The sequence below is a fragment of the Scyliorhinus canicula genome, chromosome 10 (genome assembly GCF_902713615.1).
Source record: "Scyliorhinus canicula chromosome 10, sScyCan1.1, whole genome shotgun sequence".
Lineage (NCBI taxonomy): Eukaryota > Metazoa > Chordata > Chondrichthyes > Carcharhiniformes > Scyliorhinidae > Scyliorhinus > Scyliorhinus canicula.
Genome location: NC_052155.1, coordinates 82,108,668 through 82,132,032, shown reverse-complemented (window position 1 = coordinate 82,132,032; position 23,365 = coordinate 82,108,668). Strand labels below are relative to the sequence as shown.

Here is a 23,365-nt window from a genome sequence, read left to right as displayed (position 1 = left end):
TTGGGCCTCGGAGGGTGTTCTTTCTGAGCAGCGGTGCAGAATCAATGGACTGAATGGTCTCCTATACTGTCGGGATTTTATGAAAACCACCTCTATAAAAGGAATCATCCCTACAACTAGCTTGTTGACATCATACCCACCACCTGGATTGTAGCAGACTGGTTCGTCAGTCTGAGTAGCTATAGTAGGATTAACAGGAGAGTCGAATCCAAGTAGGAGAATTGTTACCAGTTTAATAAACGTGTTAAAGATATCTCCAAGTCTGAACCTTCCTTTGTCAGAGTGCACATCAAGGAAGCAGTTTATGCTGTGTCAAGAGCATAACAAAACATCCCCTTCCTCCTCCCAACAGCGACCTGCCCTACTCTGTATCATCTCTCATCATTCTTCCCTTCATGCTGTAGTGCAAGGAGAATACCGACTACTGGACTTGTGTCTGGGAGCAAGTGACTCGTGCAGAATTCTTGAAGTCAGAATCAAGTTCTTTAGGACTTAACACTTACTTAGACTTCAACAACTTAAGAAAAACTCTGGAAACCATCAAACACTTGTACAATCATAGCAACTAACTTGAAGGTAGTCGATGATTCCTTTTAAAAAGCACTTGGTGTGGTGAGGGTTTCTTACTGCTGCTGAATGTGTCCAACCAAATGTGATTAAGAGAGGGTGTTGACTGGAGAGTGGAGCACCAAAGTGGCAGCGCTGACACAAACAGCCTTACACGTCGATTGACATCAGATGTACATATGCTGCCCTCTGCCCTCACCAGTATGCTGCCTGGCGCAACTCTTGCCAGGAATGTACTGAGCACCATGGCCATCCATCATGCTCACAAAAAGATTGTTTACATACCCACATTTGCATCACTTGCCTTTTGGATTTCTTCCTATGTTCATATGTGGCATTCACCTTCCCATGTCCCAATCGGAGAGGCACGATGCACTGCAAGGTCTAAATCAATGTTGCTCTAAACTCAGCCAATATGAATCAAATAGAAGAGGCCAAAGAGCGGTTTTCTGATTTTTTTACACCTTGAAGACGAAACACTGACGAAACTCTGATATTTCAGCAGACCAAAGAGAACTGTGCAGCATTTATTATTAATTCCAACCTGGTTTGTAATTATTCATAACATGTTCCATGATTCTGTGCATTTGGATAATCTATCTTTGACTATTTTGTACATTTGAAAAGCTTCCTCACAACAGGGAACACATTTGACTGCATGAATTCTCATTTCTGATTATCATGGGCGGAAAGTTGCTTCTTAAGGTGCTCATCTTACATCACGATAAGGATAAGCAGATTTCACAGGGTTATTGGTGTTTGAAGATTACATGAAAGTTATAACTTCTATTCATTGCAACATTTCTATTTCATTTTTCATTCTCACAGTTTTAGTTTGAAACCTCTGTTTCAGAGCCTGATTGTAGATTAATGCATTAATGCTATCTTTTTTCCCTCTTTTTTAATCTAAAGAAAAGATCAAGGGGATGAAGCTACCAGGTTTGTTGATATTTCTTCGGCTTCATTTTTGATATTTGATTTATGAAAATACTCAGGTTCTTCTTTGAGGAAAGCTGTTAATTACAAAGCTCAGGGTTCACTGGGCCATTCTTTCAGAGTCTCTTTGATTTTTAATTGCTAAGTAAAACAGATTTCCTGCATTGTTGCTCATGTAGTGTATGATAACTGGGCCTACTGTGTCACCTAGCAGTTTCAACCAGCAACTATAGTGTTATTGGGCCCTGTTTAAATCCTGATGAATCTCATTGCATTTCAATATTGAATGTTCACATACATTGTTGGCACAACAGGAGAAAAGATATGTGAGCAGAAATGCAAGCATACACAATTCTTTTCATATATTAACAAGTGGTAGATTAGAACACTCTTGGGTGAAAAAGTTAATATGGGTAGCTATGAGTTAAACATAATGGGAAAAATTTCAATTGCCTGAATTTTTTGAATAGCGAGTTTTTGTTTCCCACAATCCAAAGAGTCGGTGGATCCCCCGCCACCCCATTTCTCTTAACCAATGTGTAACTTAGTTGTATTTCGAACTTTCTCCACAAGGTTAAATCTCCCGTCAGCCTAAAACCTGAGACTGGGTGGAAAATGGCGCTTAAGTGGCCGAAGGGCTTCTATTGCTACAAGCACAGGTTTCCCATCTGAGCCTTTCCTGCCTTAGCACAAAATCACAAGGTGGTAAGGTGGGTGAGTAGAATTTCCAGAGTTTTACTCTTCCCCACTGGTGGGTTTTCTGGGTGCATGAAATTACAGGGATGGGATTCTCTCCAGCTTCCCACATGCCCCGACCACACAGCAACTTTACTAAAGGGAGGGAAGGCTTATGGAGCAAGCAGGTGTGTGGAGTTAAGGCCAAAATCAGGTCTTCCATGATCTTATGATCTTATTGAAGGGTGGAGGGGCTGAAATGCCTACTCCTGTTTCTACTTCGTGTTATTTTATGATCTTATTCAGCGTACTATTTTGCACATCACATGTGATGCATTTCTTCCACACAAAAAGCTTAGGTTTGGTACCTGAGTCATCCACCTGTATGTCAAGTTTAAAGGTCTGTGAGATGAAGGTGAAAGTTATGCCTTCAAAATGGTAGAAACCTTTGAAGTGGTTTTCACACAGTTATTTAGTTGTCTTTTGAAGTATTAAAGGCTCTTGTATGGCTAGGAATCTCAATGCTTTGAACTGGATTGTCCACATTGAAATTCACACTCTATTGTCTGTTAAAAGAATTGTGATGGACAACTTGTTGGAACTCGATGAATCAGATTGTTTATATTTCTAACTCTGCAGGGATCCATTAGGTTAGGGTAGCAGCTCTTTCTCTAAGCACAATATTTTTATGGGTCTGTCTCTTTGTACTCAAGGAAAGAACAGCTGAGGGGTCTGCCCCTTCACTTTCTATGAAGGACTTCAATGAAGGACCTTTCTTGGCACCCTGGCAACAATTGTCAGGAGGGTACCTATCACCTTGCCACCACTCGGACTGCAAGGTGCCAGGTTGGCACTGCCAAGGTGTGGAAACGGAAGGGGAGGCTCATGAGGGGAGCTTAAGGGAGAAGGTCTGGTGGAGTGGGGGGGGGGGGGGGGGGGGGGGGTGGGGTGCTGAATGGAGGACCTGGGGAGGGGTAAAAGGGGGAATTCTAAGGGGTGGCCTTGCAAGCGATTAGAGTGGAGTGGTGACCTGCCGGCAACCCGGTGTTGGGGGGGGGAGTGCTGTTGCAGCAGCAAATGGAGATCAGACTGCCCTTTAAAAATGACACTCCGATCTCAGACCTGCCCAAGAGATTCAGCCCACTTCTCTCTGTCACAGCGCGAATCCCGGTATGTTGTGGAATGGCACCCAAAATCCGAATTGCAAAGAAAAACATTTTTCCAAGCGCCACTTCGGGGGCGCTTCTAGCGCCAGCGGAGACCAGTCCTGATTCTCCGCTGGTGGGAACACATAGGGCGAGATTCTCCGGACTCACGACGGTTCGGAGAATAGCGGGCGTCGGAAATTTTTACGGCGACGCTGTTCCGACGCCCTCCCGCTATTCTCCGAACCCCGCAAAATGTCGGAGTCGCCATTCCCGACAAACGCCTCCTTCCCACCCCTGACACGACCAGAATCGCCACTGATAGCCCCCCCCGCTATTCACCGGCCCGGATGGGCCGAAGTCCCGACGTCATGGCGCCCTGTTTGGACGTCGTGAACACACCTGCTTTTTAAATTCGTCAACCAGTCGGCCTGGCTGACGACAGCTTGGAGAAGGTCAGGGCACCACTCTGCGCACCGCTCAGCGCACCGCTCAGCGCACCGCTCGAGTCTGGCCACAACGGGGAAGGCATCCCTGAGAACGGGAGGGGGTCCAGAGCGGGGGGAGTGTGGGGCGACGGGGGAGGCAGTGGGGGCGACGGGGGAGGCAGTGGGGGAGACGGGGGAGGCAGTGGGGGCGACGGGGGAGGCAGTGGGGGAGACAGTGGGGGCGACGGGGGAGGAAGTGGGGGGCGACGGAGGGGGGGGGGGGTTAGGTAGAGAGTGAGCCGTCCAACCCCGTAACAAAATGTCTGCCAGCATGCCATGGTGTGCCGGTGACGAGGACACGGCCGCTGGTTCCCCTGTGGCTTCCGGACACAGGCCACTGACGCACCCGTGAGGAGGCCATAGTTTACTGGCCGTTGGATGCAGAAAGTGACCAGGGGTTAGGCTGACCGCGTGTCAGCAGCGCGACCAGGCCACCGGGACACACTGGTATCCCATGGCTGGCGGCTGCCGAGGTGTCGACTAACCTCCGTCTAACATGTCCTGTTTCTCTGCCCCCCACCACCCTTCTGTAGGTTAGCACGATGTATGGGAACAGAACGGCTATGTTCTGCGCAGTGGTTGGGGCCGCTCTACTGGATTTGGAGATGCAGCAGCATCCACACCCACAACCCGCAGTGGCTGCAGGGCCAGCTGCAGCAGCAGAGGGAAGGGCCGAGGAGTTGCCAGTCATCGAGCAGCATGGGGGGGGGGAGGAGGAGGAGGAGGAGGAGGAAGAGGAAGAGGAGAGAGTGAGGGTGCAGCCACGGCGCCAGAGGCGACGACCAAAGCCGAGGGTGTACCGTGTCCGGGTCTCTTTCCTAACAATGCCGGACATCACCTGCAGGAGAAGACTCCGGCTGAGTAGGCAGACGGTGATACATATCTGCCAACTCCTGTCGCACCTCGCCCCACGTGGAACGGGGGGAGGACACGCGATCCCGGTAGCCATCAAGGTGACGGTCGCTCTGAACTTCTATGCTACCGGCTCCTTCCAGTCTCCGAGCGGGGACGTCTCCGGGATCTCCCAGTCATCGGTGCACAGGTGCATCCGGGATGTGACCGACGCCCTCTATGCCATCGTGGACCGCTACATCATCTTTCCCGAGGACCAAGCAAGTCAAGACTCACGAGCCCGTGGATTTGCCAGTGTGGCCGGGATACCGAGGGTTCAGGGGTCAATCGACTGTGTTCACGTCCCCATGCGCCCGCCTGCTGTGGACAAGGAAGTGTTCACAAACAGGAGGGGGACATACTCCATTAATGTCCAGGTGGTATGCGACCCCCACATGAGGTTCATGAACGTCTGTGCAAGGTTCCCAGGGAGTGTGCATGACTCCTACATACTAGCGCAGTCGTTCATCCCTGCGATGTTTGAGGGACGTCCCCCCCGGCTGAGGGGCTGGTTGCTAGGTGACAGGGGTTATCCGCTGAGGTCTTGGCTGATGACGCCTATACGGAGGCCTCAGACCAATGCGGAAACACGATACAACGAGGCCCATGCAGCAACCAGGGGTGTGGTGGAGCGCTGCCTTGGCCTCCTGAAGATGAGATTCAGGTGCCTGGACCGCTCCGGAGGGGCCCTGCAGTACCAGGCCGACAGGGGTCGCTCGCATTGTAGTGGTCTGCTGTGCGCTGCACACATCGCGATGCAGAGGGGAGATGACCTGTTGCAGGAGGCGCGGGAGAAGCTAGTGGCAGTGGTGCCAGCACAGAGGAGGAGGAGGAGGAGGAGGAGGAGGAGGAGGCGGCTGGCGGAGTAGCGGGCGCAGAACGCAGACACGACCCAGGTGCTGGTGAGTTCCAGGAGGCGGCACGACGGCCCCGGCAAGGACGGCGGGCACGCGACGCCCTGGTGGCAGCACGGTTCACGCATCGCATGTGACGTCCCCGATGAACACCAACCCACCACCTGCATCGCTAGTCATGCAGAGGGTCACCACACAACTGCCACCACCACAACCCCCCCCCCCCCCCCCCCCCCCCCCCTCAGTGTACACTGCTCCACTTCGACATGACGCTTATCACTGGGTACAGACGGAATGGCACAACATTGATGGCTGTGTCAGCGGGTGTGATCAGTGCCATGTGGAATGATGACAGTCCGCTCTGCAAAGAGCTGTGAGCTCAGAATCGTTAGAGAGAGTCTGACCCATGGCAATAGCTGAACCATCCACCTTGGTGGCCGCTGAGTTCGTCACTGACACTCCATCACGTGCCCGCGTGGGCTAGCTATGGGAGGGGGGTAGTGGCAGGGACTGCACACCCGGCACCTAGGTTTCACCACCCGTCACCCCCAGCGACACTCGGTCACCATCACGATTCCTGTGGCTGTGGAACAATCACACGGTATTACAAGTAAGGTGGAACAGTGCGTTTAATATTAACAATTATTTACAGGTGCCCTAGCCCCTACAACTAAACTGTGCCCTTCACCCGTGCCAACTTACTCAGTGTCTATCTTAGTTGCCTTACGGGCCCTACCACTACGTCTCAGTGATTCCCCAGATGATACAGCAGGAGTGGAGGAGGATTGCTGCGAATCGCCCCCCTCGACTCGTTTCTCCTTGGCTATGCGTTTCCTGGGGCGACCCGGCCTTGATGGGCCAGGCTGCTCTGCGGGCGTCTCGGGTGACATTGTGCCACCCTGCTCTGCCTGCTGCCCACCCGATGCACCAGGGATGGGACGGGGGGAGGCCGAGAATTCCGGGACGTCCCGTGATGGAGTTAATGGGACGGGCCCCGAAACCTCCTCCTCCCTCGGGGAGCCCGGTGGCCCCCCGGGCCTCACTTTGGGACAGAGGTGCGAGCGGGGAGGTTCCCCGTCGCACCACCGACACCTGGCGCTGCCAGTCCTGGAGGCCTGCAACGGTATCCACCAGGATCCGAAGGTTTGCAGAGACGGAGTCCAGGGAGTTAGACATTCCCGCCAGGGACTGTGCGATCTCAACCTGTGTGTGCACGACGCCATCCAGCACATGTGTCAGGCGGTTGATGGTCTCCGCGACCGACTGCTGCGACTGTGCTATCGACTGCTGGGACTGTGCCATGGCCCGCAGCGCGCCGGCAATGTCGTTTTGGCTCTGGCACATTGCTGCCTGTGAGAGGGCAACCCTGTCCAGGGCCGAGGATGACGCGTGCACATTAACCCCAACGTCTTGCATAACCTGACCCATTGCCTCCACCGCGGATGCCACCCGTGCGGTGTCGGACTGGGTCTCTGCCATGAGCGGCACCACTCCCTGCTCTTGGACGCGGTTCGACTCCTCTAACAGTGTCTGCAGAGCCAGGAAGGCTGCCCTCCTCCCGCCATTGTTTCCCTGGGTTTCCTGAGGCATTGGCTGTGCAGGTGGGTTGAGAAACTCCAGGAACTCTGAAAACGTCTGGGAGCCAGCTGCATCCTGGGCCTGGTCTGGCCTCCGCGAGTCCGGGCCCTCTGTTGCTCCGACCTCCACCTGCTGTACCTGCTCAGCTGTGATGTGCCAACCAGACTGTGCCCCAGGAGACTCATCACTAAATAGGCCCGCCGGGGTGTGTGTCTCTGGGATGATGGATGTGGTGGGAGAAAGCAGTGCCGCAAGCCCGACGCTCTCAATGTTTAGGGCCTCGTCCATGGTGTGGGGCTGCTCAGCGACAGGAGGGTTGTCCCTGGCCATTTCTGGTGGTGGTGGTGGACTTCGAACCCTCTGTGCGTCCTGGTCCGCTGATTGGGTTGGGGCGGATAGGGCTGCCCGCTGATCGGGCACCCTCTGTTGTGAGGCCCCGGGTGAGCTGGCGGCAGATTCCTGTCTCCGTCTGGAGGTAGACGGCCCTGGTCGTTCGGCATCACGTCCTCGGGAAGAGAATGAGACGGGTTATTTCGATTTGCTCGGCAGGCCGCTGGACGGTCCCAGTGGGCAGGGTTTGTGAAGGGACAGAGGATGGGGGAGGTGTCCCAGTGGGCAGGGTGTGTGAAGGGACAGAGGATGGGTGAGGGGTGAGTGTTTGTCAGGGAGGGTTGTCTCACTTGCTGCAGTTCCGCCAACCTCGCATTGCGCGATATCGCAGGTGGCAGACCCCCCAACAAGGTCCAGTGCCCTCTGTTCAAAGGTGCTGAGGGGGTGCAGGTTGGGCGAACCCCCTCCAGTCTTGTGCCGCTCACGGTGGTTGTGAGCGGCCTTGGCCTGATGGGGGAGGGAACATAGGTAGATCATTACAAAACGGTAGGTATCAGCAGTCCGTTCAGATACTGGCACAGTTTGGGGGGGGCAAGTTGTCATAAGACGATTGCATCTCTCCTCGGGGCCAGAGCGCTGGGTCTGCGACAACTTTGTGAACCACCCTCAAATAACTCTGCCCCAATCCCTCTCCCCCCCCCCCTCCCGTGCCCGGGGGGGGGGGGGGGGGGGGGGTGCTTAAGTTAAGGGGGAGGGATGGTTGTGACTAGGGGGCACCCTCATGGCACTTACCCTGGCAGACCTGGTGAGGTCGTGTAGCTTCTTCCTACATTGCTCTGCTGAGCGAGGGGTCTGCCCCACAGCACTGACGGCAGCAGCCACGTCACGCCAGGCCTGGCGTACCGCGCTGGCAGGTTGGCGATGCCCTCTCCGCGGGCGGATGATGCCCCTCCTCTGCTCCACGGCATCGAGCAGCGCCTCGACGTCAGCATCTACAAAGCGAGGAGCAGCTCTCCTCGGCTCCGACATCCTGCCCGACAGATTCTGTGGTCGCCCGCGCCTTTTTACGGCGTCGGGCGGCGTCACATGGGCGTGTTCGTGTCGTCGTCGCGTTCCGTCGTCATCACGCACGTAATTGACGCGGCCGCGCTACTAGCCCATTTCCAGGAAGTGAATCCGTCGGGAAATGAAGCCTTCGCGACCGTCGTAAAACGGTCCCGATTTTTACGACGGTTTTGCGACTTTCCGCGGGTGCGGAGAATTTCGCCCATAGACTCCCAAACATAGAATCCCCGCCCATGTGTATATATGGTTGTTACTTCGCCCTCTGTACAATGATTAAAATGTGAAAAACAATCAGTCTTTAGTTATTGGTTTGTTATCAGTGAGAATTTCTTGATGACATTCATGTTGCCAGATGCCAGAGATCCCAGAAGAATTTTAGGGACCCACTTAGCACAGCGTGTGCCCATAAAATTCCTTGGGTGGGCTTAATGCGACTCGTTTGCCCAACCCTCAGCTGTCTGAAATGTTACAAGAGAGAGACATGACCTAGAGATGCCCACCCATCCTTTTGCCAATTGGAGCCCTTAGGTGCTCAATTAATAGCAATTTATGGGTCATCTGGCACCCCGCCTCAATTTTGAGTTTGGTAGCAGGGGTTCAGGCCCTCGGGGGTTTGTCCAGCTAGTCATCCTGCTTTGACCTCTGGTGGCGGGGAGCACGTACATTACTGGTTCCTCTTTGAGACCTGACACCCCCACCCCCAAGGTCTGGATCTGAGTTGCAAATCGGGGGCTGCATTGTCCTAGCAACATATTTCTCAGCGGTTTGTTTTCGCTGGTGGCAGGATTCTGTACTCCCGCCATTTGTCAATGGGATTTCCCATGAGAGCCACTCCGCACTGCCTGGAAACCCATGGGTGAGTGGTGCACTGCCGGCAGGTACAGAGAATTCCAATATCCAGAGAATTCCGGCCCAGATCTCCTCACGGAATATTTATTCAATAATAAATGAATTAAGGTGGCACAGAAGCACTGACTATTGGCTTTTCAATGTGTTCATCACTTATTAACGCATGGAATACGTTCACATTCGTGATTGGACACCTGGGGCGGGATTCTCCCCTACCCAGCGGGGCGGGGGGTCCCGGCGTAGCGGAGTGGTGCCAACCACTCCGGCGTCGGGTCTCCCCAAAGGTGCAGAATTCTCCGCACCTTTGGGGGCTAGGCTCGCGCCGGAGTGGTTGGCACCACGCTGACTGGCGCCAAAACCGGCACCAACGGCCTTTGACGCCCGGCGCCGGGGCTGGCCGAAAGGCCTTCGCCGGTTCGCGCATGCGCGCTGGGGGATTCCCTTCCACTTCCGCCATGGTGTAGGCCGTAGCGGCAGCAGAAGAGAAAGAGTGCCCCCAAGGCACTGGCCCGCCTGCCGATCGGTGGGCCCCGATCATGGGCCTGGCCACCGTGTGGGCACCCTCCGGGGTCCAATCACCCCGCGTCCCCACCAGGACCCCGGGGGCCCGCTCGCACCGCCGATCCCGCCGCCACCAGAGGTGGTTCAAACCACGGCGGCGGGAAAGGCCTCCCAGCGGCGGGACTTCGGCTCATTGTGGGCCGGAGAATAACGGCAGCACAGAAACCCGTAGCCTCCCGCCGGCCCCCGCCATTCTCCGAGGCGGGCGGCGGGATTGGCGGCACGCCGACTTTTTGCGGGTGGGAGAATTCTGGACATGGCGGGGGCGGGATTTTCGGCGGCCCCGGGCGATTCTCCGACCCTGCTGGGGGTCGGAGAATTTCGCCCAAGATAAGTTCTCAATCTCACTGTAGGAAGGGGAGCGGGATGGAAATTGGAGAATTAGCAATGAGCCATACTTACAAAGTTAATTGTGACTGTGACTGCAGCACACCATCTTTGTGCAACCTCCTTGAACAGTGTGGATCATACCCTCCTTCACCATCTTTCCTCCATCGCCATCTCTTTTATATTATCGTAGCTTGTTTTTTACATGAGATGAGAGCATTGCTGTCAAGGCCAACATTTGTTTCTCATCCCCAAATGCCTCTGAGAAGATGGTGAAGTAGGGTATGATTCTCCTGAACCGCTGCAGTACATGTGGTGTAGGTACATCCATTATGCTGTTAGTGAGTTCCAAAATCTTAACCCAGTGACAGTGAAGGAATGGTGACACAGGGCAAAATTCTCCGCTTGGGAGACTTTGCTCTCAAAATCCTGCTCAACGGGCCCCGACAACACCCCAGTTGTAGCGAGAGCTTGCACATCAGAACTAGTCATTACTGGACTTGTAATCCAGAGGCTCAGGCTAATAATCTGAGACACAGGTTCAAATCCCGCCACAGCAGTTTGAGCAATTTAAATTCAATTCAAATACCTAGAATTATAAAGCCAGACTCAGCGATGGGACCAATGCAACCATCAATTGTTGTAAAAACCCATCTGGTCTGGCCTACATGTGACTCCAAATCCACAACAGTGACTCTTAACTGCCCATTGAAATGGCCCTGAAAGCCATTAAGAACTGAGTGTGTAAAAGGAGAGGAAATTGCTCTCAACATCAAAGCAGTACAGGTATTTGACCAAAGGAACCCTGGGTTAACTGAGCTCAATGTACGTCTCCTGGAATGGTTTCTACTCCCATTCACTACGTTCATCTTAGATATGTCCCAAAACTTCATCTTTGGTCGTGTTTATGCTGTCCTTGCAAAATAAGAGAATAAGAATATATAAGACCAGAAAAGATCGTCTGGTCAGGCCAAGAGTTCAAAAAATGAACATAAAAGCCACTACTGATTTGTTTCAGTTGATTTTTTTCATCATGGGATCAGATCTCACAGGTATACTGACGAAGGGTAGGGTGCACGTTTCTCATGTTTCTCTCCGTGTCTGTGTGGGTTTCCTCCGGGTGCTCCGGTTTCCTCCCACAGTCCAAAGATATGCGGGTTAGGTGGATTGGCCATGCTAAATTGTCCTTCGTGTCCAAAACACTTAAGTGGGTGTTACTGGGTTACAAAGTTGCAAATGCTGCTTTGATGTTGAGAGCTATTTCCTCTCCTTTTACATACCTAGTTCATGTCCATGTCTGAAGAAGGCTGGAATGAGTTCTGGAGCTGAGAAGTTCAATGAGTAAATTATTGCCAAGTGTCACTTTATGGCTGTGTTGATTATTTTTTCCATCACTTTGTTAATGGCTTTCAGGGCCATTTGAGTGCGCAGTGAAGAGTCATTGCTGTAGATTTGGAGTGACACGGGGCAGCACGGTAGTATAGTGGTTAGCACAGTGCTTCACAGCTCCAGGACCCCGGGTTCGATTCCCAGCTTGGGTCACTGTCTGTGCGGAGTCTGCACGTTCTCCCCATGTCTGCGTAGGTTTCCTCTGAGTGCTCAGGTTTCCTCTCACAGTCCAGAGATGTGCGGGTTGGATGGATTGTCCATACTGAATTGCCCTTAGTGTCCAAAAAGGTTAAGTGGTGGTTACTGGGTTACGAGGATAGGGTAGATATGTGGGCTTGAGTAGGGTGCTCTGTGTAAGGGCCGCTGCAGACTCGATGGGCCGAATGGTCTCCTTCAGCACTGTAAATTCTATTCTATTCTATGAAACCCAGCTCGATCTACCTCTTTGTTTCCAATCTGACACTCCTCAGTCTTCACTGTGCTATCCGACTGCTGAGCTGACATTGAAGAAGTAGCTTCCGCTATGCACTCTGATGATTTTTAATTGCATTGAAGTTGTCAAGTCTGAAAATTACCCTCATTCAGACGTGACTAGCAAAGCTCCTCAGCCTTAAAATCTGCAAGATTGCTGCCATCTGGTTTGGAATAAAAACAGAAAATGCCAGAAAAACTCATCAGGTCAAGCAGCATTTGTGGATAGAGAATCAGAGGCCGCAGGGTTGCCTTCAGCGGCGCCCGAAGTTCCTGCTAGAGGGAAGGAATGGAAAATCCCACCTATAGTTGACATTTTGGGTGCGATCCTCCGGCCTCATGACACTCATGTGCAAGCGTAATGAGGCCGGTGAATAGTGGGAGAGGCCAAAATGTGCCAGGCGTCAAACTGTTTGCGATGCAACTGGCCCGCTCCCATCGGCAAATTCGGAATTTCGCCATAGTATGATGAGAAACCAATTATCCCCACTTAAGCCCCATTTCCATACAATTAACATGAGCCACCCATCGTCCAATGGCCTCCTGTCATTCAGCGGCCACCCCAGCTGGCGTCGATCAGTACTCCTCTTCACAAACGTGAATCTGGCGGGAGGGCTTCCGAGGGGAGCCGAGGAGGTGAGAAGCCATCTTTGCCCACAGGCAAAGAGACCAGGGGTGCTGGGCTTGCCACCCCAGTGTTCAGCAGGTACTGTGGGACCCTCTGCAGGGGTGGGCCGCCATGGGAGGGTGGGGGGGGGGGGGTAGGTACTGGGGGGGTAATTGCTCGTGGCACCACCATGCCAATCCTTGGATCCGAACCCCATTCCAGGAGCAACCCCTGTCCCTTCCCGTCTGCCCCACCGATTACCCATAATCCCCACCGACTGTTGAGACCTCTGGCTGCGCGGCTGAAGGCAGTTGCTCATAGGGAATTGGCAATCCTGGTTAAGTGAGCACTTGGCACATGTCAAGCGGGTACCCGTGAGTAGGCAGGCCATGTAGCATGTGGGAGTCATTGCCTAGCTTTCCGATCGCACCTTGATGCCTGGACACTGTGTGGGAGTCAACACCACACTCGCAGCAGCCAACATCCGAACACCCAGGGGATGGACCACAGCTCCCGGTCTATGACCATGGCTGGAGTGTGGGTGGGTGCCACCTGGAGAGGTAGTTGCCTGGAAAGATGGGCCAAGGGTCTGGGGGTCAGCCCGCATTGAGAAAGAAAGTGACAGGGGCATCATAATGGTTGTGCATAGAATTGTTTAATGTGCTGTACAGTATATTATTTCTGATAATGCTGCCCTCCCCCCAAACCCCCTGGCCTCACCCCATCCCCTATCTAACCAGATATACTGCCAAGACCCTCAGTCATGGCTGTCACTGACTGCTCGACGCCATAGACACCTTCACTCATGGTGCTGACGACGTGCACCAGGCTCTCCACTGCTGCCACAACCTCATCCCAGGCAGCACTGGCTGACCTGTGGCTCACCTTCTGGGACCGTCAGGGGAACAGGACATCCCATCCCTCCTGGCCTCCACCAGGACTTCACCATGTCCAGCAGCCTCCCCAGGTCAGTATCCCCGAATCTTGGGGCTGGTCTCCTCGGCACAATTGTTGTGAGCTGGCTGGGGTTGGCTGAGCCAGTGTAGCTTAAGTGCTGCTCGACCAGCATGGGGCATGGGGCTTGGTGAGTGTGGACCCAGTGAAACAGCCGGCAAGCCGGCATTCGGAGCGGGAATCCCATGGGCCGCGAAAAGTGGACCAATCAACGTGAATAGCGTTGCCAGCATTGCTGAGCCGAGCGCTGGGAAACACGCGGCAATTCCCGCTCACGACAGCACTTGGAAACCTTTCCGGAGAATCGTGCCCTTCATGTTGATGATGGCCCATCATCAGAACTTGTTTTTCTTCTGCCAAAAGCTCTCAATTCCATTGAACTCTCTCAGTGCCGTCAATTCCATCACACTCCGGGCAGCTCACTCAAGCTAACCCCATGTATGTTGAAGAATATTTACACACATTGCGCCTGTTTCACCCAAGCAAAATAAATGGCAGCCAGGCAAGTTCCTTCCTCATGCCTTGATAATCAGAGTCAAGCTGCCTGGTTTAATGCTTAGCAGTTAATTGTCAGTCATTATCATCAGTGCATTCTCCATGGCAACACCTCTACCAATCGGAGTCCACTTGCCAACCATTCAGCACTATTTTCTCACACAGTATAAATTTGTTGAAATCCCTTACATTTTAGCCTTGTGATTGTCCAGATGAGTGTGAGATAAAATGCTTCAACAAATGTCTATTTTTTTCAGCAATATTCAAGTTCACTACCAAATGACTATATACAAGATAATTACAGGTGAAGAAAGCAATTCAGTTTATTTCAACTCACCAACCAGAGTGACTTTTGCAACACCAAACTGCTTCCGAGATAATGACAAGTTTTTACCTTGGCTGCACTATTTGGGAGTCCATTCCATGTGTTGACCAGTGCTTATGTGAAGAAAGGCTTCCTGTTATTTGTCCTAAATTTGACTTTTACTGGTACAAACCAGGGCAGCACGGTAGCATAGTTAATCGCACTGTTGCTTCCTAGCTCCAGGGTCCCAGGTTCGATTCCCGGAGCCATTGATGTAGACGGGGGGTGAATGTTGTGCTACGCTTCCTGAAGTTGATGATCAGTTCCTTGGACTTTCCAGCATTTAGAGAGAGGTTGTTTTCAGTGCACCATGCAACCAAATGGTCTATCTCCCTTCTGCCGTCTGATTCGTCGTTGTTTGAGATACGACCCACCACAGTCTTATCATCTGCAAATTTATAGATTAAATTGGAGTTGCATTTCACCACACAGTCGTGTGTGCATATGGAGTACAGTAGAGGGCTGTGCACACATCCTTGCGGGTCCCGGTGTTGAGGACTATTGTGGAGGAGGTGCTGTTGCCTATCCTGACAGATTGAGGTCTGTTACTGAGGAAATTAAGGATCCAGCTGCACAGGGAGGTATCAAGTCAAAGGTTGCAGAGTTTGGTTATTCGTCTTGTTGGGATAATGGTGTTGAAGGCGGAACTGTAGCCTATGAACAGCAGTCTGACATAGGTGTCCTTGTTGTTGAGATGTTCAAGAGTTGATTGTAGGGCAGAGAGATAAAATCTGCTGTGGATCTGTTGCCGCAAACTGCAATGGATCGAGACTGTCTGGGAGGCTGGCGTTGATCCATCTCATGACTAGCCGCTCGAAGCATTTCATGATAACAGATGTCAGGGCCACTGGTCGGTAGTCATTGAGGCAGGCTACCTTGTTCTTCTTTGGTACTGGTATTATGGTGGTCTTTTTGAAGCGGGTCGGGACCTCGGAGCACAGAAGTGAGGTGTTGAAGATATCTGTGACTACACTCGCCAGCTGGTCAGCTCAGGCTCCGAGTGTTCACCCAGGGACTCTGTCGTTTTCCGCGGGTTTACTTTCAAGAAGGCAGCTCTTACCTCCGAGGCTGTAATAGTGGGTATGGGTCTGTCCAAGGCTGTTGTGGTGGGTGGTACTGTATTGGCTGACTGTTCAAAGCGGGCACAGAACTTGTTCAGTTCATTGGGGAGGGATGCTCCAGCCCCAGAGATTCCGCCTGGCCTTGCTTTGTAGCCTGTGAACTCATATAAGCCCTGCCATAGACGTCTTGGGTTTGTGTCATTGGCCTGGGACTCTAGTTTAATCTGGTATTGTCTTTTGGCATCCCTGATGGCTTTCCATACATCGTACCTGGATTTCTTATATAGGTCAGGGTCAGCAGACTTGAACGGCGCTGTCTGGGACTTTAGCAGGGAGTGGAACTTTTGGTTAAGCCAGGGTTTCCGAATGGGGAACACCTGTATTGTTTTCTTTGGTACACAGTCCTTGACACACTTCCTGATGATGTCTGTGACGGTGGTTGCTTACTTGTCCAGGTTAGCTGCCGTGGCCTTGAATATGGACCAGTCACAGACTTCAAGCGGAGAGTGTCCTCTGATGCCTTGGACCAGCACTGCCTGGTTTTCTTGACTGGTTCAGCTTGAGTTGCTGTTTGTAGGCAGGAAGTAGGAGTATCGACTTGGGTCGGATTTGCCAAAGTGTAGTCGGGGAATGTAGATCTAGGCACCTTTGATGCAGTGGTCCAGGGTGTTTGCATCTCTGGTGGGGCAGGAGGTATGTTGGTGGAGTTTGGGTAGAACCTTCCTGAGGTTGGCCTGTTTGAAGTCTCCATCCAGGATTGTCAGGGCTTCAGGGTGATTTGTTTCTTGGTTGTTGGAGTGTCGGTCATCAAGTGCTTTCTTCACTTCCGCCTGGGGTGGGATGTAGACAGCTGTGATGCGTACACAGGTGAATTCCCGTGGAGGTAGAAAGGGCAACATTTCACGGTCAGGTATTCTAGGTCTGGGGAGCATTGGCACGCTAGGGACACCACATCCGAGCACCAGGAGGTGTTGATGAGGAGGCAAACACCCCCGCCCCTCGGCTTGCCTGAGGCTATCGTGCGGTCCATCCGGTGGATCGAGAAGCCTTCGGGTTGGATGGCGCAGTCTGGTGTGGCCGGAGTAAGCCATATCTCGGTGAAGCAGACACACAGCAGTTCCTCACTTCCCTCTGGGAGGTAAGTCTAGCGTAGAGGTCATCTAGTGTAAAACGTTCAATTGCTTGAACGTTCACTTGGAGGATGCTGGGGAGAGGGGTTTTGAAGCCACGTAATTTAAGTCTCACCTTCAGACTGGCGCGCTTTCCCTGCTTCCCGGGTCGGCGGCTGCCCTTAGATGGGAGGGCTGGATTTCCATAAGGTAGGTGGTTACGTCGGAGGGGTCGTGGATAACGGTGGCAGTGGCAGGTTCACTGGAGGGGGTTGTACATGGGTTGGTCTGGTCACGTGGGGCTGCGAAGGTTCGGTTTACCTTCTGGTGTGGTCAGGCGGGTACCTGTTGCTTCTGGGTTGGCTTGGGCATTCCCGTTTCGATGGCGAGGTATCGTGCCCCCGCGGTCTAGTCACGCAGAGATTGGCCTTGATGGTGGTGATACTTCTGGGTGATGGACAGGCTGAAAATCATGTGGTAGGGTCAGGCCATGTGGTCAGAGACTGGAGGAAACAGTCACATGGTCGGACTCCGGTATGGGCCTAGTCAGGCCTACACCGGGGAAAGGATGCAGCAGTTCACCTGGAGCAGGTAAGTCATGGATTGTTTGGTGGGTCCTTGAGTCGTTGCTGGGTGGGAGGGCCCCAATTCCTGGGCCGTCACTGGGCGGGTAGGCCCCGGTCCTTGGGCCGTTGCGGGGTGGACGATCACTGGGTGGGAGGCCCCCGATCCTTGGGCGGTGTTGGCTGGGTAGGCCTCGGTCCTCGGGCGGTTGCTGGCCAGGTAGGCCTCAGTTCTCAGGTGGTTGCTGGCTGGATAGGCCTTGTTCCTCGGGCGGTTGCTGGCTGGGTAGGCCTCAGTCCTCGGGCGGTTGCTGGCCGGGTAGGCCTCGTTCCTCGGGCGGTTGCTGGCTGGGTAGGCCTCGGTGCTCGGGCGGTTGCTGGCCGCGTAGGCCTCGTTCCTCGGGCGGTTGCTGGCTGGGTAGGCCTCGGTGCTCGGGCGGTTGCTGGCTGGGTGGGCCTCGGTGCTCGGGCGGTTATTGGCTGGGTAGGCCTCGGTGCTCGGACGGTTGCTGGCCGCGTAGGCCTCAGTCCTCAGGCCATCATTGGTCAGGAGACGAGGTCCAGCGGCGCATGTAGGATACGGATGGAGTTGTGCCGAGTCATGTGAGGTTCGAAGGATCCTCAAACCTGTAAGAAAATATAGAAGAGCGTTATTAGTAATTTTATATGAAGTGGAAAAGAGTTTTAGAATGGTGATAACAGAGAAAAGAAAGAGATCTGGTTGAGAGAGCTCACTGAGAGTCGCCATCATCCGGCGCCCTCTTGAATCTAGTACTTAATATGAATGATCGAGTTTTGTGTAATTGTCTGACAAAGCTGTGGTTATAAAGTACATCACACTGACACCAAAGCTTTCAGTGGACTTTATAAATAGAGGCACTGGGTACAAAAGCCAAGAAGTTTTGCCAAGGGCAGCACAGCGGCGCAGTGGTTAGCACTGCTGCCTCACGGCGCGGAGGATCCCGGTTCAATCCCGGCCCCGGGTCACTGTCCTTGTAGAGTTTGCACATTCTCCCCTTGTCTGTGTGGGTCTCACCCCCACAATCCAAAAAGATGTGCAGGGTAGATGGATTGGCCACGCTAAATAGGCACTTAATTGCAAAAAAAAAAATTGGGTACTCTAACTTTATAAAATAAAAGTTTTGCTCAACTTGTATGCCCCCACTGTTCTGAGCACTCAAAGGAGGTGTGGAAGAGGATTAAGGGTGGGGGGAAGGGAGATCAGGGGCCTATAAACATGAGAAGCGACAGGACCCATGATGTCTCTCTATGGCCCTGCTCTGAAGGCAACCAGCAGCCTTAGTGATGGTGTCCATGGGAAGTCTAAATCAGTCCCATAGTTCTGCTGACCCACTTTTCTTCCCACCCCCATTGGCTGCAGCCGGATATGAACACTGTCTCCATATCAATTAAGAGCTTACCCACCCAAAAATCTCAACTTTAAGCAATTTTCCCAGGAGGCAGGTTTCTGACGCCAAATCAGACCTGGCCCCTGTATCCCACCATCATGGCAAAAACTTCACCCCTTGTGTAAATTGGCTGCCATACTTCCTACTTTACAATAATCACTACTCTTCAAAAGTACTTCATTGGCTGCAAAGAATTCCGGGAAACCTTGTAGTCATGAAAGATGCAACATAAATGAAGGTATTTCTTTCTTCTGCTGCCCTGACACAATTCCCATTAATTTACAGAATGTTTATAGTGCAGGAGCTGGTCTTGTCAGCAGGAACGGCTGACTGATTTTCTCCGGAAGCCCCAATCTACACCCCACTTTACCCCCTCCCTCAATCTGGAGGAGGCCCCGGGAACCATCCCTTACCCCACACGCCCCCAAGTGGAAGGCTCCCGGGCCTGCCCAATGGCAGTTCCAACCTGGCACCTTGGAACCCTGGCAACGCCTGCCTGGCACTGTCCTTGGCACCCTGGCACTGCCCCCTGGCACTGCTAGGCTGACAGTGCCCAGGTGAAAGGGGAAGTGCCGGGGAACCACCCTGTCCTGTCCCCAACCACTGGGGACTTCCAATGGCCTCAGAGACCCACCAAGGTGCCGTTACACCTGGGTCACATTTGTGTGGACCAGTACTGAACGGCACCCTGGCGAGATCGCCCAGGCGTAGCAGCTATGTCCCTGGCCCTGGGAGAATCTGGCACAGACACATTTAAATAAACCAAATGGCTCATTTAAATATACTAATCTGGATCTCGCCCTGTGAGCGTGCAATCCAGATTGCACCGGGCGAAGCGAGTCAAGTGACTCACGACTGGCCCGGCATCTGACACTGAGCCCAATTTGGGGTTCACACACAATTTACCGTTGTGCCTTCAGTCTCTCATTCTGTGAAATTCACTTCATAATCCTCTGTACATTACCAACCCGCATGCTCCTATAAAACCCACCTTAAAATCCACCTCTTAAACCAGAATATTCTAATATTTACTTCTTTAGCTCAGATCAGTTTTTCTTTCTGTCTTTGTGATATACCTTGGGATATCTCTCAGCAATGTAGAACGAACATAAGAACATAAGAACATAAGAACTAGGAGCAGGAGTAGGCCATCTGGCCCCTTGAGCCTGCTCCGCCATTCAATTAGATCATGGCTGATCTTTTGTGGACTCAGCTCCACTTTCCGGCCCGAACACCATAACCCTTAATCCCTTTATTCTTCAAAAAACTATCTATCTTTACCTTAAAAACATGTAATGAAGGAGCCTCAACTGCTTCACTGGGCAAGGAATTCCATAGATTCACAACCCTTTGGGTGAAGAAGTTCCTCCTAAACTCAGTCCTAAATCTACTTCCCCTTATTTTGAGGCTATGTCCCCTGGTTCTGCTGTCACCCGCCAGTGGAAACAACCTGCCCGCATCTATCCTATCTATTCCCTTCATAATTTTAAATGTTTCTATAAGATCCCCCCTCATCCTTCTAAATTCCAACGAGTACAGTCCCAGTCTACTCAACCTCTCCTCATAATCCAGCCCCTTCAGCTCTGGGATTAACCTAGTGAATTTCCTCTGCACACCCTTCAGCGCCAGTAAGTCCTTTCTCAAGTACGGAGACCAAAACTGAACACAATACTCCAGGTGTGGCCGCACTAACACCTTATACAATTGCAACATAACCTCCCTAGTCTTAAACTCCATCCCTCTAGCAATGAAGGACAAAATTCCATTTGCCTTCTTAATCACCTGTTGCACTTGTAAACCAACCTTCTGTGACTCATGCACTAGCACACCCACGTCTCTCTGAACAGCGGCATGCTTTAATATTTTATTGTTTAAATAATAATCCCGTTTGCTGTTATTCCTGGATAACCTCACATTTGTCAACATTGTATTCCATCTGCCAGACCCGAGCCCATTCACTTAACCTATCCAAATCCCTCTGCAGACTTCCAGTATCCTCTGCACTTTTCGCTTTACCACTCATCTTAGTGTCATCTGCAAACTTGGACACATTGCCCTTGGTCCCCAACTCCAAATCATCTATGTAAATTGTGAACAATTGTGGGCCCAACACGGATCCCTGAGGGACACCACTAGCTACTGATTGCCAACCAGAGAAACACCCATTTATCCCAACTCTTTGCTTTCTATTAATTAACCAATCCTCTATCCATGCTACTACTTTACCCTTAATGCCATGCATCTTTATCTTATGCAGCAACCTTTTGTGTGGCACCTTGTCAAAGGCTTTCTGGAAATCCAGATATACCACATCCATCGGCTCCCCGTTATCTACTGCACTGGTAATGTCCTCAAAAAATTCCACTAAATTAGTTAGGCATGACCTGCCTTTTACGAACCCATGCTGCGTCTGCCCAATGGGACAATTTCTATCCAGATGCCTCGCATTTCTTCCTTGATGATAGATTCCAGCATCTTCCCTATTACCGAAGTTAAGCTCACTGGCCTATAATTTCCTGCTTTCTGCCTACCTCCTTTTTTAAACAGTGGCGTCACGTTTGCTAATTTCCAATCCACCGGGACCACCCCAGAGTCTAGTGAATTTCGGTAAATTATCACTAGTGCATCTGCAATTTCCCTAGCCATCTCTTTTAGCACTCTGGGATGCATTCCATCAGGGCCAGGAGACTTGTCTACCTTTAGCCCCATTAGCTTGCCCATCACTCCCTCCTTAGTGATAACAATCCTCTCAAGGTCCTCACCTGTCATAGCCTCATTTCTATCAGTCGCTGGCATGTTATTTGTGTCTTCCACTGTGAAGACCAACCCAAAAAACCTGTTCAGTTCCTCAGCCATTTCCTCATTTCCCATTATTAAAACTCCCTTCTCATCCTCTAAAGGACCAATATTTACCTTAGCCACTCTTTTTTGTCTTATATATTTGTAAAAACTTTTACTGTCTGTTTTTATATTCTGAGCAAGTTTACTCTCATACTCTATCTTACTCTTCTTTATAGCTTTTTTAGTAGCTTTCTGTTGCCCCCTAAAGATTTCCCAGTCCTCTAATCTCCCAGCAATCTTTGCCGCTTTATATGCTTTTTCCTTCAATTTGATACTCTCCCTTATTTCCTTAGATATCCACTGTCGATTTTCCCTCTTTCTTCCGTCCTTCCTTTTTGTTGGTATAAACCTTTGCTGAGCACTGTGAAAAATCGCTTGGAAGGTTCTCCACTGTTCCTCAACTGTTCCACCATAAAGTCTTAGCTCCCAGTCTACCTTAGCTAGTTCTTCTCTCATCCCCTTGTAATCTCCTTTGTTTAAACACAAAACACTAGTATTTGATTTTACTTTCTCACCCTCCATCTGTATTTTAAATTCCACCGTATTGTGATCGCTCCTTCCGAGAGGATCCCTAACTATGAGATCATGAATCAATCCTGTCTCATTACACAGGACAAGATCTAGGACCGCTTGTTCCCTCGTAGGTTCCATTACATACTGTTCTAGGAAACTATCGCGGATACATTCTATAAACTCCTCCTCACGGTTGCCTTGACCGACCTGGTTAAACCAATCGACATGTAGATTAAAATCCCCCATGATAACTGCTGTACCATTTCTACATGCATCAGTTATTTCTTTGTTTATTGCCTGCCCCACCATCTCATTACTATTTGGTGGCCGATAGACTACACCTATCAGTGACTTTTTCGCCTTACTATTCCTGATTTCTACCCAAATGGATTCAACCTTATCCTCCATAGCACCGATGTCATCCCTTACTATTGCCCGGATGTCATCCTTAAATAACAGAGCAACACCACCTCCCTTACCATCCACTCTGTCCTTCCGAATAGTTTGATACCCTCGGATATTTAACTCCCAGTCGTGACCATCTTTTAACCATGTTTCAGTAATGGCCACTAAATCATAGTCATTTACGATGATTTGTGCCACCAACTCATTTACTTTATTCCGAATACTACGAGCATTCAGGTAAAGTACACTTATGTTGGTTTTTTTACCTCTGTTTTGAATCTTAACATCTCCAGTTTTATTCCTTTTGTTATTACTGGGCCTATTCACTGTGCTCCCCTCAGTCACTGTACCTTGTACTGTCGCCCTTATGGATTTCTGACTATGTCTTCTCTGCCTTGCACTTTTTCCCTTACTTCCTTTTGTTTCTGCCCCTGTTTTACTACCTTCCAACTTCCTGCATCGGTTCCCATCCCCCTGCCACATTAGTTTAAACCCTCCCCAACAGCTCTAGAAAACACCCCCCCTAGGACATCGGTTCCAGTCCTGCCCAAGTGCAGACCGTCCGGTTTGTACTGGTCCCACCTCCCCCAGAACCGGTCCCAATGCCCCAGGAATTTGATCCCTCCCTCTTGCACCATCTCTCGAGCCACGCATTCATCCTATCTATCCTGACATTCCTACTCTGACTAGCTCGTGGCACTGGTAGCAATCCTGAGATTACTACCTTTGAGGTCCTACTTTTTAGTTTAACTCCTAACTCCCTGAATTCCGCTTGTAGGACCTCATCCCGTTTTTTACCTATATCGTTGGTGCCTATGTACACCACGACAGCTGGCTGTTCACCCTCCCCCCCAAGAATGTCCTGCAGCCGCTCCGAGACATCCTTGACCCTTGCACCAGGGAGGCAACATACCATCC

The 23,365-nt window shown here is 51.5% G+C and overlaps 1 protein-coding gene across 1 annotated transcript in view; it reads left to right on the top strand.

The window, feature by feature from the left end:
• The window catches only part of kcnq3 (potassium voltage-gated channel, KQT-like subfamily, member 3), a 471,023-nt gene that overhangs the window by 377,307 nt on the left and 70,351 nt on the right, over nucleotides 1-23,365 (top strand). The window contains exon 9 of the mRNA XM_038809241.1: nucleotides 1,480-1,506. Coding sequence (XP_038665169.1) covers nucleotides 1,480-1,506 — 27 coding nt within the window. The remainder of the gene's footprint in view (nucleotides 1-1,479; nucleotides 1,507-23,365) is intronic.